The sequence below is a fragment of the Balearica regulorum genome, chromosome 26, assembly GCF_011004875.1.
Source record: "Balearica regulorum gibbericeps isolate bBalReg1 chromosome 26, bBalReg1.pri, whole genome shotgun sequence".
NCBI classification, from domain to species: Eukaryota; Metazoa; Chordata; class Aves; order Gruiformes; family Gruidae; genus Balearica; species Balearica regulorum.
In genome coordinates this window covers 3,909,035-3,933,347 of record NC_046209.1, presented here as the reverse complement: position 1 = coordinate 3,933,347, position 24,313 = coordinate 3,909,035, and the positions used below count along the sequence as shown (strand labels likewise).

Sequence of the window (24,313 nt, the reverse complement as noted above, 5' to 3'; positions counted from 1 at the left end):
GCGTCAGCGCGCACGGCGCCGCCCGCCCGCTCGTCCGTCCGTCTGTCCGCGCGCCACGGCCCGGCCCGGAGCGGAGCCTTCGCGGCCGCCGTCGACGTCAGCCCGAGGCGCGCGATGCTTCCGGTCATTCAACCGCCGTGGCGGGAGCCGCTCCCCAGGCGGCTGCTTGGCGGGAGCGGCCCCGGCCCCGGCCCCCGCCCCCTGAGCGGCCTGAAGGAGCGGAGGGGATCACTGGGCATCCAGCGCCGGCCGGGTGAGCGCGCTCCGGGCTGGTGGTGCTGGGGCTGGAGCCGGGCCCCTGAGGGGGCGGCGGCGGCGGCGGCCCAAGTCCCCGGTGCCTCTGTGCCGGGAACCGGTGGCCTCGCGGGAAGGGGAGCGCCGAGGAGGGGCGCGGGAAAACCGCAGTGCCGAGCGCTCGCCGACGGCTTCTGAGCTCCGGCCGGGCTGGCATCGGTGGTCCGCTCCGAGCTGTAGTGCCCGCTCTGGTGCGGCTGGATGAAATGGGGGGGATAGGGTTGGTTTGGCTTCTTTTTTTTTTCTTATTTAACTTTTTTACATGGTTATTACTATGGTAATAATACTTACTACGTGACAGCAGTAGTATTGTGCCAAGGTATCGGCAGACTCTGAATAATCACAGCAAGGGAGTTTTCAGCGATTTTAATATTGTAATTCTGAAACACTAAGGCAAAAAGGTAGAAAGAGAAACCCGCAGGCTCAGTCCTAGGTGTTGATGCTGGTTTATCCTATTCATCTTAGCTATTTACACCGCTGAACAGATTTGAGAGAGCGTGCCGGTAGGAGTCAGGCTCCCAGAAGAACTTCCTTGGTTGTACTGTTGCTTGAGTTTTCCCTGTCTTTCTGTCTGGATTTTACCATGCACGCTGCCATGACGTCCTGGAATGGGTTATACCGAGGAGGGGTGGTCTTGGGACAGTGAAACTTCTCATGAATTATATAACCAACTTTTGTTATTGCGACAAATCCATCTGCAGTTCGTACAGTTCCATTAGCAGTTGTGTATACACACTCGACAGCCAGCAAGGCACCTGTGGAAACCAAGCTCTGAATAAACCATTTACTGTGGAGTAGGATTGGACTTAAAATATGCCACTTCCCTCAAATGGTCCCTTGTCACCAGACAATTTGAACTCGGTAAGACTGGGTCACATGAAGAGCAAGGAGGAGAGGGAAAAAAATAATCCAAGCTGCTTGTTTCTCCTTAGAGCATTATAGATGGTTTGCATAATAGAATCTTACAGAGACCCTTCTTGCTTTGCCCTTAAACTCACTGCTGACATTTGAACCCCGAATATTTTTCTCTATGATGTGCTGGAAAACTCCAACCGTAGTCTTGCAATTGCAGCTTCCAGTTACAGTGCTGAGACGCTACCTCTAGATTCAGTAGTCTAGCCTCTGTTCTGATACTTGCACAAACTGTTGCTGGGTGACATGTTTCCCATCTTACAACATGAAGGATGCTACAAGCCTATTTAATATGGGAGGGAGTACAGACTGTCTCGTTGTTGCTTGCATTTCACAATTAATCACCACTTGCAACATCCCACACTGCAATGGAGTGATCCAGCATCCCAGTGTACAAGTACTTGTCATCATTTGAGAAGCAAGCACAGCAATGCTTTTTAGGTGGGATGCGGGCTGAAAATGGATGGTCAGGATTAGATTGTTGTGCTGGTAACTACAGGTTGAAGTGATGATGCCTTAGAGTATTCAGTGCTTAAGAACAGAGGTAACAAATAAAGATTTTTACAGGAGTGATCCTGGAAGGAGGATGGGAGGTATCACAAAATAAAGCCTCCAGCTTGTGAAGCACTCTACAGCTGTGCAGGAAAGAGAGCCTGTACAAAAGCCCATTGTTCCACCTATGGAAAGGGGTAGCTCAGACACATTTGTGGTCTGTTGTCAGGTTGAAGAGTAACAGCATTGATCTAGCCTACACCATCACTTTTTTTTCCCCCTTACTCGATTCTCCTGATCTGGCCCAATTTACCCCTTCTCTTGCTCTTGTTAACTTGTGAAGGCTCATTCCCTTCACTGATTTGTGTTATCCAGCTTACACCAGCTAAATGAGCAGTAATAAGCTGTAGAAAAATAACTCCTATGACTTACGTTTGGTGTCAGAGTGGTGTTAACAGCACTCGTTCACTTAGACAGCAGTGACACCGCGATAGAGTATCTAGGTGTAAGGATGCTTTAAAGTCAGATCTAGATGCTGAGAATAGTTTGCTGCCTGTCAGTCTGAACAGCTACACACAGGATTTGGGTATTTTCTTTGAGAGCTGGGAATCCTCTCAGTTGGATCTTCCCTGACAGGGCAGTAATCAACTATTCATGGTCTCACCACCTTATAATAGCGCATCTCATGTTCCTGCTGAGAGAGCTCCAAGTCCCAGAGACACTGCAGGGAATCTTCAGATCAACTGAGTGCCTGCTGCTCTCCGTGGCTGCTTTCCAAACAGATCTGCTTCTGTGACCTTCCAAAGGAAACACTTGGGCCCGAGGGCAGTCATAAAGGAGTAGGCCCTGCTAGTCATGCCTTATGGGACTCTGTAATCTGCAAGGACAGCCACTCTAGAAGCCAGAGAGCCAGGGATCTGAGTTCTAAAGGTGTAGGTGATCCTGTTGATCACTGGGCATGGATCTGCGGGGTTAATATCCAGCATAAGGACTAAGTCATCGTATGCTATGGCAAACTGCTTTCCCTGCTCCTTGATTGCCATGCTGTTGACTGCTTTCTGTGACTCTGGAGGTGCGATGCATGCTCCATCCTGCCTGGAGTTCAGTGGAAAGACAAGGACTGTTCCAGTTACAAGCCCTGCAAAAAGGAGGTGGTTTTGCTTGGCTATTTCCAGCGATCTCACTGGGGCAGAGGTGTCCAGCATGTCACACACTTCACCTGTGAAACACAAGGAAATCGGCAACACTGTTCTTCCTCCAACTCCGTGCGAATGTTTTCCCTCAGATGGGGCTCATGATTGGCTTCTTTGTTTGTGAAATAATTTGTATATTATTCATATTTCCAGTTTTCCCATGTCATAATAAGTTAGACAAAAACTTTGGAGCAGAGATTAAAAAGCTCTCCAAGCCTGAAACAATTTTTCCTAAATCTCATGCTTAGAAAAAGCAGAAAGGAGCAGACCATCATGTGCTCAGAAAGCTAACCCTGCCTTTGTTGCCTCTCGGAGTTGGCTTGTTTCTCTCCTGCCCCATATGCAGGCTTAATTTGATGCAGTGTTTCTGAGACGCAGTTCACCTTCTGTAGCGTTCCAGATAGTGACTTTATCTCTGTCTTCAGGTTGGGTAAAATAGATGTAGTTCTCCCCCATGGGACAGTTCAGCACAGCCTGTATTTGGGACTCTAGCTTTTCTGTCTACAATCTTCATGACTGTGGCTGTAACTTCTAAAGTTCTTATTCTTTCAGCACGCTTTATGTTAAAGACTGGCCATACCTTTGTATCTGAGAAAGAATATATATATAATCACGTGCCCCTATCCACATGAAGGTGATGAGGGCTGTTCGTTGATATGTGTATCCTGGATAACAAACCTTGCTCTGCCAGAAATCAAATTTCAGATGCGCAGACTGTGATCCATGGCAACTGAAACAGCACAGGTTCCTTTTCCACTTTCACACATCTCACCTCAGCTATGAAATAAGAGGAGGATTTGCAAAAGGAGGGATTCTCAGTGCTTTCAGCAATTGGAAGAATGCTCACAGCTGGGAGGTGTCTGTATGCCTACAGTTCAAGGATCACCAAGCTGTCAGAGCTCTTTTCAGACAAGAAAAGAGCTTTCCAACTATAAAAAAGTGGAGAAGGCTCACTGGAGTGCCCAGGGAGAGTGTGCGGCATCTTGAAAACTTCCATATTCCAGACAAGCATTGAGCCATCCTGGGAACCTGCCACCAGCAGCCGGTAATCAGAACTAAGTGCCATCACTGTGACACCTGCCAGGACACACAAAGAGGAGAGGCTGCCCTTGGTACCACAGAGAGAGACAAGACATTCTCAGATTGTTTCCCCATCTGGAACCCCCCTATACTGTCTGAACCCCACAGTCTGTGCTGAGAGCAAGATTAGGTTCCCTCAGACATATCTAGGTCAGTGTGTGCTTTTGTTGTCCTGACAACAAAATGACCCACTTTATCCTCATTTGTTGAAGCAATTGCGACTGGGATTGGTGCATGACTGAGCACGAAGGCAAATGGACCTTTATCCTGCCTTTGTGTAAGCTCACGGGCCAAGCTGCATTTCTACAGAAATAGATGTTCTCTCCTTCTTGCTCTGTTTATTTATTATGTTTCTTGGCTCTCATTCACAACAGATGGATGATTAGTTATTTTCTTGGGCTATATCTGTCCCCAGGACTAATTCTACCTTTGAGGAATCTGGTGAGTGTTGTGTGTAGGGGTCCACCAGATCCTGAAGAAATCCACACAGTGGAATGAAAACAGGGTAGGGACAGACACTGCACCAGCTCAGACACTGCTGGCACAGCTTCCCGATTACCTTTGGGTAAGAAGGCACAAAAAAAAAAGAAGCCTGGCCAACGTTTCTGTGTATATTAAACTCACTCCTAAGAAGGCAGAGACAAAAAAGTATTTTAGAACATGACTGTGGTGGGCCTGTGAGAGCTACTGTAGTTGTATTTTATGTGATTCACAGTATGAAATGAACTGAGCTGGCCTTATCTAGCCAGGAACTTCAATCATATAAGGAAGGCTACAGTGTAAAACAGAGGCAAATGTAATGGTGTGGCAGAATTTTTCCCCTCGGGGAGGAGTTGGTATCTGAGGAGAAGACAGCACTGTGTACCCTCTCCTCTACCAGAACAAGGCATTTGTAAGTCTTTTGATGGATCCCAGAACAGAGCATTTTGTCACTGGTTGCAATTCCTCAGAAAAGTACTTTTACTTGGAATTGAAAATTCCAGTTCTTTGCTCTGGTAAACCTTTGCATCACGCTCTGTCACTTTGAGATAGCTGTTACCTCCAGGGCTGTGTCTACTGCTGACTGCAGGCTTCAAAAGGAGAAGTGTGTCCTGCACAAGGCGTAGTTCTGGACAGCTGATGCATTTGGTATGTGTGGCAGAGTCATCAACAATGCTCTCTATTCCAGAGACAATTGGTTTACAGCTGATCCAGTTCGTATTCCCTGCAGAAAGAAATACTCCTAGAGCAGAGAACATCAGCCCTGAGCATGCACAATTATCCTGAAAAGACTGAGATAAAAAATGCTTTCTTGGGGAGGAAGGGAGAAGGATTAACAGCCGCTAACACTGGAACTAGGACTCATTTGCTGAGGAAGTGGAGGGCTCCCATTGTCACAGTTCCTTATTTAGTCTCTCCAATGCTCTGTGTGGATTTGGTTTTTTTTATTTGTTAGGTTTTTCTGTATATTTTCTTCTCAGCATTTGGAGGATCTAGATAATTTCTTTCAGCTACTACAAGAAGTGGTGATAATTCTAGAATGACAGTTCATAAAAGTTAGCTTATTTCTTTTTTTCAAGCTTCCTCCTCACAGGGGTTATGGGTGCTGTGCAGAAAGGTTGTGATTCTTAGCTGTGGCCGTAGGGATGAAGCATGCCTCTGCAAAGCACAGTATACTCCCTCTTGCCCAGTCCTTACCCAGCACATCCCAGCACATCCCATTTTATCTCCTTAATTCCTCCAGCATTAAGCAAATAAAAAGGCAATTCACTCAACTTCCTCAGATTTGCAACAGTATCAGAGAACCAGAGTGCCTGAGGGGCTACCTAGGAGTAACCAGAACAGCGGGTTTGAGACATGGCTTGTGGATTAATCTGTTTGCTTTCATAACTTCAGTGCTCGATGCTATCTCATGGAATGCCAGACAGCACTTCCAGCACTTTCATTGTTTTCCTGTTAATAGAAAATGTTTTTTATGACTCTGAATTTCTCTTGCTACAATCTAAGGCAGGCTGCCTTTCTGCAGGTGTGAATAATAAATTACTTCCTTCCTTGTTGCAGTAGCCTTTTGCATATGCAAAGATGGCATAACAAAGTTTGTAAAATGACTGTAGATCTCCTTGATTGGAGATACCTGTTTAAATGTATAAAAATACATATATGTATGTATATATCTTTGGCATTGCTGAAAGCACTGAATAGTGTCATTTACTGTTATTTCTGTTGTCTTCTGATTTCAGACCCTGTCCAGCAGTCTGGAGACACAGAGTCCTGGTCCAGAGTTTACAGGTGTGGAAATGCCTGCTGATATTCCTCAGCTTCCTGTTGGCATTCAAAGTCCTGCTAAAGTGTGGCAGTGTATGGGGTTTCTTCTTTCCCCAGCTTCAAGTCCTTTTGAAGAAATTTGCCAGGAGAAAATGCCTCTTGATTTGGTCTTGTTTGATAGATAACGATTCTCCACCATTTCAACAAATTGCCTGGGAAGGGCAAAAGTAATAGCTGTACTGGAACAGGGAGCTAGAGCTGGTTTTTTTTCTAGAGTCTCAGCACTGACAGAGTTTAAGAAGGATGAGGAGTCTAGGTGGGATGCCCAAAAGCCCAGGATGGGAACCTCCCATACTCAGAGGTTTGGCATCTCATTCTCTGCCCACTAAGAGTACCTGTGTGCAAAGCAAAGAAGGGTGAAGCCATCTGCCATCCCTTCTTCCAGACACTCTCCCATGTCACTGCATAGCCGTGCCCAGTGGAGAGGAGGATGGTGCAGGATAGTTTTATTTGAAGGAAGGTGAATCTGTGGTGAATCTCTATAAGAACTTCATCCTTAAGGGATAAAATGTCCTTCAGCTCCATGTCTGACAGCCCATTTCTGCAAGTGAAGTGTGATATATGAAAGGAAATTATTTATCCTCCTCCTTACTGTTTACATTGGTATCCACAGTGGGAGGGTGAGTGGTTTCTCTGGCAGTTCAAAAGTACCAGTCACCAAAAATCTCACTTGCTCACACACACACATGGCAATCGCGGCTCAGAGCTTAGACCCTGGAGATTGATTTCCTTTTCCAAGTAATCCCAGAACGTCTCCCTTCAAGACAGTATTTTAGATAGGCTGCCAGGTATGAGAAGAATGTCATGCTTGCTAAATATATGTATGAACACATTCACAGTCTCAAAGAACTGAGAGCTTTGACTGGGTTTGGCTGTATTTAGCCATATTCCGTATGAACAGCAGGAAATATGGGAGGACCAAGACTAAATCACTGCAAGCCTGTTTGGTCTGATTTGGAGGTGATGGCAAATCAAATGCTAAACACACTTGGAGACAAATGTCCCTCAGCAGGCTGTGAATGGCAGACCTGAGCTGGGATGTCCCCAGCAAACGAATCACAACTACACTGTCTTGCCCTAAACCAGCTTGCATCTGCTCAGGTAGTTTGCACATCACAGCTGTTTTTCCACAGCCTGGTGGCCCATAAAGGAGGAGAGTTGTGTGGGTTTTATCATTGTTCTGCGTAATAAGGTGAGAAACATTATCTAATAAATTCTGTCTCCCACAGAAAAATCTGCAGTTCTTCAGGCCCAGAGCTGTGTGGTGGCCCAGCTCCTGCAGAAGTCACCCTGGCTCCTCGCTGATCTGTCCTCAGTATTGAAGATTCTCTAAAACCTGCAGTGACCTGCTCACAAAGTTGTTTCAGGTATTTGTTACTCTCCTTGCACTGAGGGTTCCCAAAGTCTTTTCTGTATGCCAGTGTGTGTACTTTGAGGTGTTTGGGATACTGGCTTGCAATTTTTGCTTCAAGGTTGCAGCTGTTTTGCTTCGCTGTCCAAACTGTCCTCTTTTTCTAACAGCTCACTGTTTGTCCCTTGCCCAATTTGTTTGTTGGAATCCTCAACCTCTCTGAGGAATATGAAAGCCCATGGATTGCCCTCCTGGGTATTGAGGAGACCTTGTTCAATCTCCCATTCAATCACTACAAAAAAACCCAAAAATAAATTGAAAAACCCTTGAAGATGTGAGCATTCGGTTTCAGAACAGAGCACAGGAAAAGCCATCCATCAACATTAATGTGACATCCCTTGGTTGTTCTGTATTTCACGTGATGCTAGCAGGTCAGCATTCCCCATGTCCTCCGAGCTAGACATGCTCCTAGATGTGGTCAAGGACACTGGGGGGAAGAAGGAGAAACATTTCTATCTGGTGTTTTACTGTTTGCTAGGCAGCACCAACCTCCCTCCTCAGGATTCAGGTTATGGTAGATAGCAAGTCTCTTCCTTCCCTGCAGGTCTGCTGTTGTATACAATCTGATGTTGTCTTGAAACAAACAGCTGTCCTCCCTGACAGCTCAAACCCACAGCGTAATCCTTGAGCAGTGCCCTTCTGGTGTGTGTAGAGGAGAGAGGGAGTAGTCAAACCTTTATGGCTGGCTCTACTGGGATTTCGTCTGAGGAAGACACTGCCCGAGTGCCTACTAGTGCCATCTGCGTATGTGATACAGTGCTGCTAACAGAGGTGTGAGCTTCAGGGAGCTCAGCGATGGTGAGCTTATGGGCGCAGTAATGCTGCGGTGAGGCTCTCGTGGTCTCTGCCTCTCCATTGCTGGCCTCTGGTGGAAGTGTCTCAGGGGAAATCAGGCACAACTTGCACAAATACTTAATTGCTTATTTATTTACTTGTGGCTTCAATTATGCCCCCTGGGACTGCATATTTATCCTCTTTGTTCAGCAAACCCTTCTTTCTCCCTTTCTAAAACCAAAACAACCTGAGGAAGTAACCTGGCATTTCTGCAGGTGTCTCAGCCTCCTCTCCCCTTCTGCAAGGCTTAAAGTTCTGGGGGTGGGTTTCTGTTCGGGGCTGTCACCAAAGTGCTTCAAGGAAGCTGAGGTGGGCTGCTGCTGTGGGGAGCTTTCAGTGGTTAGACGGAGCGATCAAAGGGCTTTGAGTAGGGCAGAAGCATGGAACAGGTATCAGCTTGCAGGGTGATCCCTGGTGGCTGCTACAGCATTTTCATTTCTGGTTCTTTGCATGGGGAATTTGTCTTTATTCCTCAGTTACTGAGAAAACCTCCTCAATATTGAAGTATTGGGCAGGAAGCAATCTGGGAGCAAGAGCTCCTTGCCTTATGTGTATCTCCATCTGCTAGTTAATACACACAACCAATTATCTTCTGCTCTGAAGAGACTCTGAGTTCAGGGCTGGACTATATCTGTGTGCCTGTCAGGGCTTCTTCTGTCTTTTAGGGACTACTGGCAGTTATTGACACCTCAGCCCCATTAGCTAGCTGATTTGTGAAGCTGCTTGGGCAAGCTAATTACTTTTGAAAACCACCTTACTTGTGCAGTAGACCTTCTGAGTGCGCGTGGACTGCCCTGTATGTCGCACTCTAGCCATAGGGACTGAGTGTGCACTGCAACGAAGGTGGGACCAGCTGACAGTATCTGACAGGCTTCAGTTCCCTCCAGAGTTGTGTGTTTCTGTGATCAGGGTCTACAAGCTCAGAAATACCCCCTCTTGAGTCAATTATCTGCACAAAAATATTTTTTTTAAGATTCTTAGACTAGTCAATACGATCATAAAAACAGTGACATGGGAAAATTAAGTCAATCTATCATGTTTAATTTTTACATCAGTCTGAACACTAGTGATATGCAACTTTAATTACTGGAACTCTGCAGGAGATGCTGAGATATTCAAAATTTCTCAGTAGGGATTTCTCCTGTGAAAGACTTAGGGATTTGGACCATGGATGACCAAGTAAGTAACTTAGTCTTTCAGGACAAGGAACCTCAAGACTGTAGGTTATTTGCTGCAACATTTCAAGCCTATCTTCTACCATAAAAGATAAGGATCTCCCACATTTCAACAGCCCCTTTTATGCAAATGAATATAATTAGGACTAGTTCAACTACCCCTGAAGTATATCCAGTGGAGTTTATACATGGAACTTTTTTTTCCAATTGAATATAGAAACAAAAGGATGATGTAAACCTTTGTGCCCGGGTTCTTGAAGATGATTAGCCACCTAACTCTGCATTGAAATCCATACAACTCAAGCATACAAATAGACTTTATCCAAAAGTTCTAGGAAATCGGTGCAGCAGTATTTGAGGCTAAGAGGCTTCTAAGGAGATGGAAAACCTATGAGCATTTTGGTTTGTTTTTTTTCCCCTCCATCCCACATATTTTGATGGTCTTTGGACAAGATAGACAGGAGAGAAGTGATTTACCTCAAACATTAGGCCGTGCTTCTGGCAGAAGGCCTGCGCTTCTGCATATGCTTTCTCCAGGAGGGTCTCTCCTTCTGTAGCCATGTCTGCACAGAAGGATTTGTGCGGCACACCAGAAGTTAGGAATTTGGAGCCAGGTTTTTACTTTTTTTATGTGTCATGTTAGACCTTACAGCAAAAATGCAGTTTGTGTTGCTATCATCTAATCTGTGTTGAGTTTCATATCGATGATGTGGTTAAGTCTTGTAGAACTGTAGTTTCCAGATGTCTGCAGGCTTGTGCCCATTACCAATGCGAGGGCATTTTCAGGGTTCTATACTGGCTTGTCACACTTTGTTTTCATTTGCTAATATGAAAACTCTGGATCTGGAAATTTTGGATTGCATAATTATAGAATACAGTACAGCAGCATTGATCCAGAAAAATGTGTTCCTTACATCTTACTGCGGCAAATCCTCCATCCTATTTTAAGACCACTCAGCCACGCTGTTGGCCATCTCAGCAGTGATAAATAGCCACAATAAAGCAATTCTACCCACAGGGAATCTTTTCATACAGAGTCAAGTCTGTGAAATTTTTATGGCCACTTTCCCGCTGTGCTTTTTACCAGAGAGATTACCACTTTCTAGAAAAATCTTTTAAGTGACATATTCACTGAATTAAATCAAAGAACTTACTAGGTAAATTTAAGATAAATTAAGATGACAAAGCAAATAGGAAGAAGAGTAAGTGCATATATGCACATGAACACAAGCATGAGCACTCGCTCCCTGTGCCTGCATGCATACACTCTCTCTTGTTCACTGATAGACAGGTCTTATATTCATGGATATTTTTCACACCTGCAAAATTAAGACATGGGGAATATAAAGGATATTTTTCTCCTTACATATGTTTTATCATATGAAATTATAATTTCTTCAGAACTGGAATATTCTCTCCCCCAAATTATGTAAACATTCATGGCACTACATACTGTGTTAAAGTAGTACAAGGGGGAATGCTAAAATTAGGACGGGGAATGGGCATATCTACAGCTTTCCTTGGGACTGTTCTAAGTGAAAAGTGATCACTAATGAAGTGTGTGCCAGTGTCAGGTGAGGGAAGAGTTCCCTTGGGTTAGGAATTATCATGCCTGCACTGCTGTCCAACAAGGAGCAAGCACTCTCAGCATAATACCCCTGGAATAATTCATTAGCTCTCACCAAGGCTGCAGTAGTTATGGGAAATCCTTGTATCGCTTTACACTCCAGCCCACATGAATTCCAAACCTTACAGTGAGAGAGTGAGTTTAACTTATAACCCTGTCTTTTGGTGAAAATCCAATCACATGTCACATCCTTCAACCCAGAACTGTTCCTGAAAATAGATGAGGTCTACCACAACTTGGACAGGTGTTGTAGGTACAATCTTAACACTAGCTGTATCCTTACATGCCCACTAATTTCAGATTGTCTGCAGTTCTCATACATCCCTTCCAGAAACTGCAGCCCTAATGGTTTCTGTGAATGCTGACCTATCTGCTTAGGCTGGAGACACCTCACTGTCCAAAAAGCATACTCATTGCATTAGATCCTACTGGAGGAGATACTGTAGTATTTTCTGTCTTTGGAAGGCATTTTTTGTGGAATTGAGAGCTTATCTAAGTCTGTGTTTTCTTATTTAAAAATGGAGACAGAGTGAATGATTTTCAGAAGGGGAAACTGGGTTTTGTAATTCCTGAAAATCTGAGTCATTGCTACCCACTGCCAGTTACCACTTTAGGAGCTCAGCCTGGCAACCGTGTCCCAGTAGGCAGAGGAAGTGGGAAGTATTTGGATATTGTCCAAGAAGAAAAGTTCTTCACAAATATTTCTTGCTGTTACAGTGGTGGATGGGAATCAAATGTGTGTTGTCCAGGGTTTCGAGAAAGCATCCAAACTTCGCTGTCTGGTTTGCATGCAGGTATTGCACTGCACTGAGCTGAATTTGGCTTCGCTGCAAATGCCATTAGTTCCTGAATTAATGCAGAATTCTGCCATCTCTGACAAGTTCTAACTGCAAATTGGGTGTGACAGAATAAAGCTGTATATAAAATACAGCAGATTATAGGCATCTTCACTTTCAACTGAAGCTGCAAGCTTACAGCTTCTCTGCCAAGCACAGTAGTCTCACCACATTGTAACACTTTGCAGACTCTAGCAGAGAGAGTGTCTGAAGCCTTCAGCAGCTTCAGGACTTTTCAGCTTATTTACCTGAAAAAACCTGAGCTGATGAAGATTCAGAGCAGCCTGGAGGGCTGGAAAGGCAGAGGAACCATCTTCCCACAGAGAAGATCCCAGCGTGTATCTGGACTGAAGCTCATGCTGCGATCTGGACTCCCTGAGTTCTGCTTGTAAGGGAGGAGATGACTAATGGCAATGAATGCCAGTCTTGAGGTGCCTCTCTCCAGAAAGCTGGCTTGCTCCTTTTTTTAAAGAAAGCCTGGGAATATTTCAGTTACTTTAACAGGAACAGTAGGAAATGGTTGACTGTCTCCACTGAGATGCAGTGAAACTTCACCGCATCCCAGAGCGATCCATCTGTATTTGAAGAGGACAGCTATCTCTATAGCAACCTGTGTTTGTCGCTTGGGGAGAATCCCCAGGGTCTCCAAGGCACTAGATGTGCTGTATACCTGACATCCCTTTGTTCGCTGCCCTTGGCTATTTTAGAAATACTCATCTGCATTTTGGCATCAGGTAAGCCTACAAGTACTGGTATCATTTACAGTTCAGGTATTCTCAGCCATTTAAAGTAGGTTTCTTAATACCCAGGGAGTATGCCTGTGCTCTGTCACTGTTTGCCTTTTGTCAAGCTCTGCAAGAGTGAATTTACTAAAAGGCTTTTAAATTGTGCGTAATAAATATTTACTGCTTTATGGCTACGTTTGGACTGGGGTAGCATCCCCAAAAAAGCAGCATGTGGGAAAAGGCAGAAAGAAAAATGTAATAATTTAGAAAAAACCAGCACGTAGGTAGAAATCAGAAAGAGAGAAGAAAAAAAGACTTCCCAAGGAATACTACAGCTAACAGTAGAACTCCAGCGACAGCAGCTGTTTGGCTGTTGCTCCTAGTTTTGAGTTCTATAGTGCAGGACAACATCCATGACCCACCTGCTAATCCCCGTGCCGAGGGGCCCAGTGTGTGCTGCTGCAGTGCTCACCCGTAGTGTCGGTTGTGGAGCTCAAAGGCAGGAAACTGCAGCTGGCAACAAAGAACAAGTAGGAAAATAACGTCTTTGTCCAAATGCCCTTGGAATGCACTGGGAGAGAAGGTAACTGGTGCAAACATCTCAGCAGAGGCCCTACCATAATAGGTGTCTCCACCTCATGTTCACAGAGCATGCTTTTCAATGTCTTTCTTCCATGCTGGTCTGTTTTTCAATCTTCACAGCACGTTGCTATTTCAGTGTGTTTCAATACGTGTTTCTGTATTTGTTCAGAATAACTTTTCCCATAAATCTCATCTCATGAAAGGAGATTTAAGGGGCTGGTGTCTATCCTTGTCTGTACTCCCTCTGCATCCCTCTGGCAAACAGAGGAATAATTAAAGAAAAATCAGTAATCTTTATTTGTGGGCTCCTTTTGCAGACAGTACTTGATTAACCTCCACAGTCATCTCGCCAAATAAGAGATTAACTGTCATCCTAATCTATCATAAATCAAACAGGCAGGGAGACAAAGTGTCTTACCTTAAGAGACAAACATTACAGAGAGCCTACATTAGGGTTTAGCTTACATTAGTCTAAATCTAATTTAAGCCAACATTAGGACTCTAAAGTAATGGATTTTTAGACTGTTCTTCAAGGCGTTGCAATCTGTGACATGCTAGATGCATCTCACACTGCATATACCTGTCATTATTACTGATTACGCCAATTCTTGTCACTAACAAGTCAAAGAAAATTAGCTCACTCACTGATTCAAGCAGTTGGTTACTGTAGGACCAGAAGTCCCCAATTAGCAGATCTTTTTTTGGAAAGTCAAGATCTGCCAGCTCAATTGAGAAGCATCAGGGGCTGGGATAATTGGAAAAGCAGCAGCTTGCTTTCTGCAGGAATGCACTGTGTGTGTTTCTGGTAAGCTTTCTGTAATTTGCAGATCAAAACCAAACAAAATCAACCAACCAAATATTTTCCAGGGATATTTTTTATTTCCTCAGGCTATGTTCGAGCCTGTAAACATATCAGACCTGTTTTCCTGCATGCCACGTCTATAGCCTACCTGTACCCTAAAGCTATGATGAAATCACTATCTATCTCACACTGATTCTTCCTAAAAGATTACATTTGCAAGCTGTCTAAAAAATTTCCTCCCCAAACTCTCTTTTGGAACATAAAAGAAACAGATAAGGGTCATGATAGCAAATTTTACAAATGGTACTTTTTCTAGGGATAACATGTGAAGGATGCAAATGCACAAGTGTAAAAGAGACCAGGCTCAAAGATATTCGTGAAAGTTGATCTTAGCACTATCGACATCTCCTTTTTGTCAGAAATGTCATCACAGAGGTGAAGTGAGTAACAACTGTGAGTCACGTGGCAGCATGGGCTCTGGCATGACAGAGAACTTGTTTTCTCACCTTCTGTCTGTTCCATGAGCCATCATCCCCCAACAGCTTGCTCACAGACTGCTGCCTTTACAGACCACATGAGAGCAGGATTAAATTCTTAGCTGGGAGGTAATTTTGTGGGTGTTTACCAAGTAAGAACTGTACTGTTGGTGTCTGATGAAATCCAAACCCCTTTAATTGGCCTTTCCTTACAGCGGATGGGCACACAGGACAAGCCACATCTCCTTGGGGCCAATAGTAGGAGCATCCTGAAGAGGCAAATATCAACCCTCTGTGTGCAGTGACTGTCTCAGCTTTGGTATCAACAGTGTTATTTTCTCCACCTCTAGTAGTTTGCCTTGGCAGTGTCCTGTCTTCCTAGTAGAGATGGAAGAAGCTCATACTAAATGCAAACTATTTTTGTGAATTTTCTAGAAAATCTTTTATAGATATATATTCTGATTTGTCTCTATTTTGGCAAAGAACTAAAATATCTTGAGAGAGAAATACTTGCTGCAGCAAAAAGCTGGGTATCTAAGGTTGTAGGAAATGCCATGCTATACCGGCCTTACCTTCTGTATAATCCTCGGTCTTGTGTCTTACAGTAGCCAGTTAGGTCCTTTCAAGAATAGCACAAAAACTGTAAAGCAGACAATTATAGCTACTGTGTTATTACACCTATAAAGCTGTAATTTTTCATGCTTCTATATATCCTGTGTGCTATTTGTACTGACACTCTTAGCACTGATCTAGTGCTTTACACCTTTAAAGCACCACTCAGCCACCAAATAGGCTGCAGGATGAAGCAGCAGGTATTTGGCAGCTGATCACCTGGCAAGTGTTAAAAGGAACAAGTTCTCTGTTGTTCAGGAGATGGCTACGGTAACATCCGTCTTTATCTTCTGGGTCTTTCCGCTTTGCTGAATTATATAATTTGGTTACTCTGGGCAAAATGTGGAAGAATGCAGATGTCATTAATAAGAAAAGGAAAAGGGGAAAACAAGAACACTGGTTGCTCTAGCTGGGTGCTCTGTTGTATTGGCTCTGCCCTATCTCCCATAAGCTCTTCAGTATAGAAATTCCTTTGGCCTCCCATTTTTTTTACTTCACTTTTTACTGTGAAGAATTATTAATGTTTGCTATAAAATTATCCTACGAGTTTGGTTTTTTTCTACACATACGGTAAGGGCTGTAGAGCTTTCCCTATCAGTGAAGCTGATCCGCAATGATGAAAAAGCTGTAGATGCTGGGTTTGGCTCGCTTTGTGTAACAGAAAAGGGAAAACTCAGTCAACAAGAAATGCTGAGAGCAGCAACTGAAACACTTTGCTTTTTCCATCAGGCAACCAGGGCCTCTTTGAGGATTAAACCTATTGCTAAATTTAGCTACATCTCACTGGAGTTAGTATCAGGAGTTATCAGATCAGAACATCTTTGCAGGGAATGACGTCTGTCCCATGGCAGTCTAAGCCCTGGCATGCTTCTCTCCTACCCTGCACTGCAGCAGAGTTTGAAGCTGGGAACATTCTGCACAGCCAGCGCAGCGTGGGACTCTCGAGACATCACAGGATTTTTCAAAGCACTTGAAATACCTGCTCTCATCAGCCTGCTCTTGTTTATTGTTCCATCCAGCTCCTAAGCAAAATGTGTTCATACCACTGAAATGGATGTCACAGGAGAGGAGAATGGTTAAACCACGTGAAATCTAGGACTTTTTCCTGGAGGGATTTTTTTTTAATATGCATAAGGCTTACACTAACCCTCTTTTCCATTGGTTGGGTCATACAGAGACTTTAAATCCCACACTTCAATGCAACTTATATTCTCTACTGCTCTGATAAATTTAGGACTACTAATAAACATTTTAAAGGGTTAGATCTGGGGGGAGACAAGTGAAACCCTTCAGAAAATAAACAGCCCTTTGCAGGTCCTCACTTAGTGAGGATCAACTGCATCATGTTTTCCTCATTGCTCCCATCTCTGTGCCATGGAAGCAAGTTAACTCCATCCCTCTAGGAAATGCCCAGCTACCATTTTCATTCTGGTTGGAGCAGAGTCTTAAGGAAGAAGCATATGTACAGGTAAATTAGGGCTTCCCAGAAGTGTAGAAGCAGCCCCATAAAACCCTGTGTCCCTGCAGCAAAGGTTAAAATATGCTGCTATTGAAAGATCCATTTTGCTTCTTGGGATGAAGTCTGGAATTGGACCAGACTACCAGCGCTGAGCCATGGAAATTTAAGACAGGTTCCACATCTCTCACTATGAAAGGCTTCACCAAATGAAATTTGTGACTCTTCTTTATGGCAGTTGTCTTCTCAGTACTAATCCCGTTCCAGATATGGTACTGAAGGTGTACAGAGCTGTACTTTCCACATCTCTTGGAGTATTTCTCCTATCTGTTCTTGGTTAGCAGCTATGATTTGACTTAATCCAAAAGACTTTGAAGACCAAGGACTCTGGCACTTGGAAAGCAGAGCAGCAGCTAACAGTACCATGCTGAATAAATATTCATGCTCATTCAAAGCATTTTGATTTTTTCCAGTTCTAAATAGAAATACTGCAACTCCATATACCATGTTATTTCCATTTATTTATAACACGCTTAGGCAAACTTCAGTTAGAATCATGTTGTCATTGGGTCAAGGAGACTAAGTAGATCAAGGAGCGTGTGGCTTCCGAGACTGGCGAGAGTAAAAGAAACACGCATATTTCCCGAAGTGCCAGTGGACAATCAGAGTCACTTCACAACTTTTATTTGTTGATGGCTTTTATAAAACAAAATTCCCCTTGAATCAGCCATCCCATAAAACATTTACAGTCTTGTGCATGCTAGTGATACATCAGGTTTCAGTAGACCAGTATCTACAAAACCAGACAGTTGAGTTGTCAGGTAGAATTCCTGTTTTCTACTGAAGGGGAGGGAAACTCACAAAATTAAGGCACTGTCAAAACCCAAGCCCACAAATCATTTGACCTTTTGTACTGGCTTTCATCTGGTTGTATACAAGAATTTATTTTTTTATTATTATTTTTAATTAACCAGCAATTTCAATTTTGAACAGGGATACAAAAAAAATAAGAAAGCTTTTCTTAAATCCTATTTGTATTCCCAGTTGCAAGATGACAGCAGCAAACCTTATTGCTACAGATGGCAACTTGATGCTTAACTGAAAGCCTGGTGCTGCATCCCCACGCATAACATTTTCTCCACAGTGATCCCAGCCCTTGGTGATTAAGAAATCCTCAGAACGAGTTCTGCTCTTTTCAGTGCAATACTTAAGATGACACTTTTAGAACAAAATCAGTTATAAGAACAGCTTAAAACTAGTCTAAAAGCCAGTATTCCCTAAGCAGAACACGAACGAGCTGCCAGACTCCTCCCTGAGCCATGCAAGGCATTTCATATTCTTCTTCACTCACTGGGCCCAAGCTGCTTTCAGACCAGCAGTCTGGCTGAAAGGGAGCTACAAAGGATGATCAGTATCTTCAGCTGGTGTGCTTTTATCAATCCTTTAAAGTAGTTTTAATCAGCTGGTGTGAAATGCATTTCTTCAGCATTTATATCTTAATTTAAGAATATAGATGTTCCTTCCTGCATCCAGTGAGAGTGTTCAGGCCTTCAGCACACCAAAACCACTGCTTTGAGCACAAACCAGCACGTAGCTGTGGGCTTCGGACCATACTTAGAAGTATCCAATTCTCTATATAAAAATGCAATGTTTTAAAAAAGCCAGTTTCAGGTCCATGAATTAGGTGCCCTGGTAATTATAAATAAATAGTAATAAATACTTACTTACACTCACACACCCTTCTTGTATCCCACAGGATTACAAACAAACCAGAACCATGCTTCTTCCCTAGTTATATATGATCAGGTTTGAGGTGGGACACACTATTATTAACAACGTGCAGCAACGCTACACAACAGTTTAGAATAATAACAATACCAATAGGTAGCACTAGGAGCATTTCACAGCTTCAAAGCTCTTGCAAACACAGACTTAGTTAAGAAAGTGATAATGTTCTATCCATTAAGAATCAGAGGAAACTTAGTTGAGAGAAACAGAGTTTGGCCAGGACACCAGAGTCGATGTCCTTATTGCATATAAAATGTCACGTTAATTGGAGATATGGCATATGTGGGAGCTAGGAAAAATTAGATCAGGTTCATATGAGACCATTTAAGTTCCTTGAGTATGAAATCAAATTTCCACATTGATTGTGTCTAAACAGTTTGTTGTTTTGGTAGACATCTAAAAGGTCAATGAAAACTCAAAGGAACTTAGGAGTTGCAGGAGCACAAACCATTACGTTCATTCATAAATAAACACTGAAAGATTTTACACCATTTGAAAGTGCTGCATCATAATTGCTGACAGCTTGGGAACTGGCACCCACTTATCATCCTGGCACAAAGCTACAAATCTCTGAAAATACGATCAGAATAGAGAGGCAGAGACCAAGAAGCAAGCAGCAGCAAAGAGAGCACAAATGAAATTCAGGGACCCGCCTGGCAGTGTCCTGGCTTCCACCTCTCCTCTGGAGTCTGAGAGAAAAGGACTGGAGGATAAAGGAGGTCACAGGTGGCTTTGAGACTCAGCTCTGGAAGAATTTTCTTGGCCTATTCACTGCGTGGTTTCTTTTTTATTCAGCTTTTTTTGCTTTCCGTTTCCTTGTGCCTTCATTTAGCTCCTCTTTTGACTTTGCAGGAGGAGGTAGAGGCTGGGAAACCTCATGGGAGGCCCCATGCTGATCATGGTGATGACTACTGTGTCCACTGGAAACAGAGCCAAAGAAAACTGGGCAGATGAAGCTTTCCACTGGAGCAAAAGGTGAGGCGTGAGAGTGAGTTGCCGTCATGAAAACCTGTCGTGCAACAGTGAATACTTAAAGATCACATACAGCAGCTATGAAATACTAACAAATGAGGAACATTCCACTTAACCCAGATAAAAGTCCCTATTGCTATATGACTCAAGGCTGTATCACAAGGATCTTCTACCATACTGCCTATATGATGGGAGAATTTAGCCTATAATTTCCTGAGCAGATCCTCCCTGGTGCGTACAACCAATGCCTTCAGTAGTGGCTTAGGAAGGTGAACACCCCCAGGTCTGTACCCTTTCTCTGGTTCTGTAGATTTGTTAGTAGCAAACCTGATGTGAACTTACCTTGCAAACTATCATGAACATGGTGAAAAAGAAGATGAGGTTGGCTTCAGACATAGGGAGCCAGCGAGTTTGTTGCAGAGTGAAGAGGATTGTGCCGTACAGACTAGCCTTTGTAGGGCTAGAAGAGAAAAAAAAAAAAAAAAGATGTTTTCTAGGAGGTTTGCATCTTTTGCATCCAGTCCTGAATGGTTCTTTAAATTCCATTTTTGGGCTGACAGAGAATTCACAGGCTACCTACTTACAAGGACATACGAAGAATTTCATTTGTTTCTGGCTTCCAGATCCCACGCAGCAGTTGCTCAAGGTTAGACATCAAGGCGACACCAGAACCTGTGAAACAGTAAAAGTGAAGAGCTAGAACTGCCACACCAGAAGAGAGCTCTGCTGTCTTCCCTAGGTCCCCAAGGGACAAGGATAACCTAAAGGGAACAAAAGCTTCATGACATCCTTCCCAAATTTAAAAGAAGTTAGCCTAAAACAACAGAGCAGGGCAAATGCTTTCTAGACTTTCTAGAAAGCGTTTCCTGATGCAGGGAAAGGGCATTCACCTCTGTTTACTGATGCTCAAATGCTTGCTCCAGACAGAAGCTAAAGGAAAACTGTCTGGGCTGTTTCTGATAAAACCCCCTGAAAAGATACAGCTGAAAGCAGAGTGAGTAGAACACAGGAGAAAGAATAAAGAATTTCTGAATTCTACACTCTTATTTCATAACAACTCCATTCATGCCTCCATTAAAGTTAGATGATGACTCAGCGGACAGCCATCCCACCAGTGTGAATAAATACCAGTGTTCTAGGGAACCCGACTGATCAAAGCCAGCTGACCACATCCACTAACCAGCCTGCAGGTCAGCACTCAGTGACAGGGTCACCTTAAGCTTCACTCCCAGATTCTCCCATCCCTCCCCAGAGGGTGAGTGCCTCCCTGCTGCAGTCAGAGTATCCCGTGTTTCACCTTTGACCCATCCAGTAGCCATCATAATGAACCACCCGTGGTGGTAACGGTGATGAGCATGGTGGACCCCAGCTGCAATTTTGCGAACTCTCACCACCTCCTTCATTGCCACAAAGATGAGCTTCATAGGCAGAAAGCTAACACACTTGTAGAAGACGTTCATGGGACAAAAGAATATCAAATACCTGGAACAAAACCACAAAGAGTTTAAGTACCAAATTGTCCTGATCTGGGACATATAGAGAGGATTAAGAGTATGGTGGTGTTAGCCTGAATTCTGTCAGGGAGAAGGAAATGCTGGTTCTGTCATGCGAAAGCACGTACAACCCATATGCACCAAGGAAATTAAACTTGGAGTAACCGTGGTTAATTTGTGCACATTTCACTAGCTCAGTGAAGAAAATGCCCCCAGATCTTCACTGTGTGCCTCTCTTCTACTATATGTGGTATCAGTGCAGCGCACACTGCTTTGGCAGTTTGACCACAGCTCAGCTGCAGCAGCTATGAATAGAAACACCCAGCAATTGGACTGGACCCAACCCATAGAATCAAAGCACTGGACAGCTGGTCAGAGAAACTGGAAACTAGGTCTAGGAATACAAAAGACTCAGAGACTACCTCAACCCACTTCTTTCCCCAGTTAATCCAAGCAAGATAATACATCTGTGTCACACAAACAGAATACCTCCCTTCACACCAGATGGTTTCGTACACGGCCAGTGGCATCTCATACTTAATAAATTAGGTGAAATGCAAAAGACTCACCAGACTGCTGTGGCCAGGATGACACTGGAGTTATTACTGAAGTAATCAATAGGTGATTCTCCAAGTAACAGATCAGCAAGTATGTAACTTCCAAAGCAGTGGAGCATGGCACAAAGCCAGGAGGCAAAAGGACTCTTACGAGACATCTCCACGGCTCCTGGAAGCAAATTGTTCATGAGAACATGGATTCGGCAAATAAGCAGAAACTTGAAGACCCTCTAAGAAAGAGGCTTGCGATGTATGTTCTCCAACAAAATAAGTTAAAAAGTGCTTGTAAAACAAAATACAAAAATGTGTAGTCTGTGAAACCTGAACAAGTACCAGATACTGCCAAGAAATGACATGCGTGATCATAGCTTGCAGGCCCCCCATAAGGTTTCAAATGAACTGAGTCATTAGAAGTTTAGGAATTTTAGGAATTGGCTAAGAGTTTCTCTTCTGTGTTTGCTGCTACTTAGTGCAATCAGAAAGAACATTTTTCCCCTTGAAATCAATGTCTTTTAAGAGTCTAAAAATAAAATGCATACTAGTACCATTCTCTCCATTGATTCAACCTAGGTGCCCTCTAGAATTCATGAACAATCTGTTCAGCTCTTTCATTCATAAGATAACCTGTAAAAATAGAACAGTAATTCTTAATCTTTATTTGAAAGAAGAGGATTTGAGGATTCTTCCTTGCTCCTGTACTAGTTTGGAAATGCCCTCTGAAAACACAACTAAATATTAAAACAGTGTTACTATTTGGTAGTACATTATGGTCTCCTCCCACAACCTTCTATTGCCTTTTTTTTTTTAATTCCTCTAGCCATTTTGATCCACCTCTGCACTTCTTCAAGGAAGTCTCTCAAGAACACCACTTCTGTGAGATTGTTTCATCACCTCAAACTGCTCCAGAGTCCTTTGTGCAGCGTTTCAGATACCAAACTCTGTTCAGTAAGGCAGCAACAGGCAGTCAGAAAAAGAGAATGCTAAAATGTTATGCATCATTACACTAACAGTGGCCTACCTTAAATAGCAGTAGGTGAATCAGTGTATGCTAAAACTATGACTGCTCATACTCCTCCATCCTCAAAGACATTTGAACCAGCTGAAAATACAGTGGAAACGAGACAGCTGCAACAGCCATGATACGAAGCTGGTTCTATAAGAACTTGAAGTTTAGCTTGAGGCTTAAATTTAGTAACGCTTGTTTTTCGTTGGCTCCACAAAGCCATGCTGTCTCCAAGGAGGAAACAGGACGTTGCTGTCCTGACACTGATCTTCAGCATAGGAGCTGTGGGATGAAGCAGTGTAGGAATCTAGTGAGAAGTACACCCCAGCCTTATCCAGTTCAAGTGGATTACCGGGCTTACATATTTTTAAAAGCTATTTTCATATGGGTTGCCTGTTAACTGTTCTGTTCAGGACTTAATGCTGGAAGACAGCTGTAAGCGATCATCCCTCAAAAACCCAGCACTTCTGTTTACATGGAGTTTAAATAGTGTGTAGATTGTACAGCACAGAGATCTCACAATTGGAAGATTTAAAAATCATACCCAAGTGTGGGGGTTTTTCTCTTCATTTATCAGGCAGTTACACTGAAACTGTTCAAAACAGAGCATGAAGAGTGCACATGCTATCAAAAATACATAGAGAAGACGGCATTTGGAAAAGACCAAGGCATAGTCGGATTGCAACAGTGCAGAAGGTGAAAGCTAAGATGCAGATCTGTCGATCTTTACAAGATAAGCCCAGGGGAACAAACAAAGTGAGGTCAGTAAGGGTGCCTAAGAACACATACAGCATGGTCTGTAAGGTGGGAAAACCAAGATTTTACTTACAGCCTTTTTGTATATCAATAGGAGGGGAGTATTGCCACAAAAATAGAAAAGCCAAGCAACTGGACAGAAATGTAACAGTCTTGGGATAGCAGCAAAGAAGTGACTGAACTTAAATGCTGCAATGTGGTTGGAATCCAAACTTAAATAAAAAGCAAGATTAATGTTAAAAACCGGAGTGTCTAGTTCTTGTTTTTTTCTGATTTTATTTGGACACGTGTCGGAACCTCTGAAAAAGGAACGCAGCAAGGCTCCGAGCCCTGAGTCCTGTCACACACACGGCACCGCGGCCGACTGCAGCAAAAACTGCGGAGGACAGAGCATTACCGGTTACAGGCAGCATTACCGGTTCACGCACAAATTTCTGAGGGTTTATGTCTCAGAAAACAAGACAGGCACGTTCACGCCCGCACGGCCCCGTGTCATTCACCGCCCTTAGCCAGCCCGCCCCCGGCCCTGACTGACAGGGCGATTTCCGAGGCGGCCGCCGGTTCCCCCGCCTCGCCCAGGGCCGGGCCGGACGGCCAAGGGCGCCGGGCCGCACTCACCTGGCTCGTACTTGAGGTAGAGGACGGAGACGATGAAGTAGGCCGTGTCGAAGAGCGGGAAGACGGGCAGGGCGGCGAAGGCGGCCGCCAGCTCCCCGAGCTGCAGGGCCCCCACCGCCTCCATAGCGCCGCGGTAACGGGAAGCGCCGCCCGCCCTTCCCTCCGCCGCTCGCCCCGGCCCGCCCCCGGACCCGCCTCCGGAGGGACGTCCCGGGGCGCGGCCTCGGGTCTAACCGGGCTGTGGCGGCGGCAGGAGGCGTGACCGGACGGCCCGGGCCCGTAAGGCGGTCCCTAATCCCGCCGCCGCGGCGGGAC

General features: G+C 44.1%; 2 protein-coding genes and 1 long non-coding RNA gene across 4 annotated transcripts; 1 reads left to right on the top strand and 2 right to left on the bottom strand.

The window, feature by feature from the left end:
• Nucleotides 1–17: 17 nt before the first annotated feature.
• LOC142605280 (uncharacterized) lies at nucleotides 18–23,623 on the top strand. The gene is made up of 5 exons (XR_012838989.1): nucleotides 18–253; nucleotides 6,191–6,239; nucleotides 7,505–7,642; nucleotides 19,452–19,574; nucleotides 22,439–23,623. It is a non-coding gene; the product is annotated as an uncharacterized LOC142605280 (long non-coding RNA).
• Nucleotides 2,351–2,993, bottom strand: NWD1 (NACHT and WD repeat domain containing 1). Its single transcript, XM_075776750.1, is given in 3 exon segments — nucleotides 2,351–2,481; nucleotides 2,484–2,546; nucleotides 2,549–2,993. Coding segments are annotated over 3 exon segments (549 nt in total). The 5' UTR covers nucleotides 2,904–2,993.
• Nucleotides 17,480–24,313, bottom strand: TMEM38A (transmembrane protein 38A). 2 transcript variants are annotated; one of them, XM_075776603.1, is made up of 7 exons: nucleotides 23,999–24,227; nucleotides 22,167–22,245; nucleotides 21,634–21,790; nucleotides 20,869–21,053; nucleotides 20,156–20,243; nucleotides 19,914–20,031; nucleotides 17,480–19,608 (listed from the first exon to the last, which is right to left on the bottom strand). In XM_075776603.1, exons 3-7 carry the CDS (start codon nucleotides 21,777–21,779, stop codon nucleotides 19,387–19,389), a joined length of 759 nt encoding a protein of 252 aa, XP_075632718.1. In that variant the 5' UTR covers nucleotides 21,780–21,790; nucleotides 22,167–22,245; nucleotides 23,999–24,227; the 3' UTR covers nucleotides 17,480–19,386. The 2 variants fall into 2 exon arrangements, with proteins under 2 accessions (XP_075632718.1, XP_075632716.1); XM_075776601.1 differs by lacking the exon at nucleotides 22,167–22,245 and having other exon boundaries at nucleotides 23,999–24,313.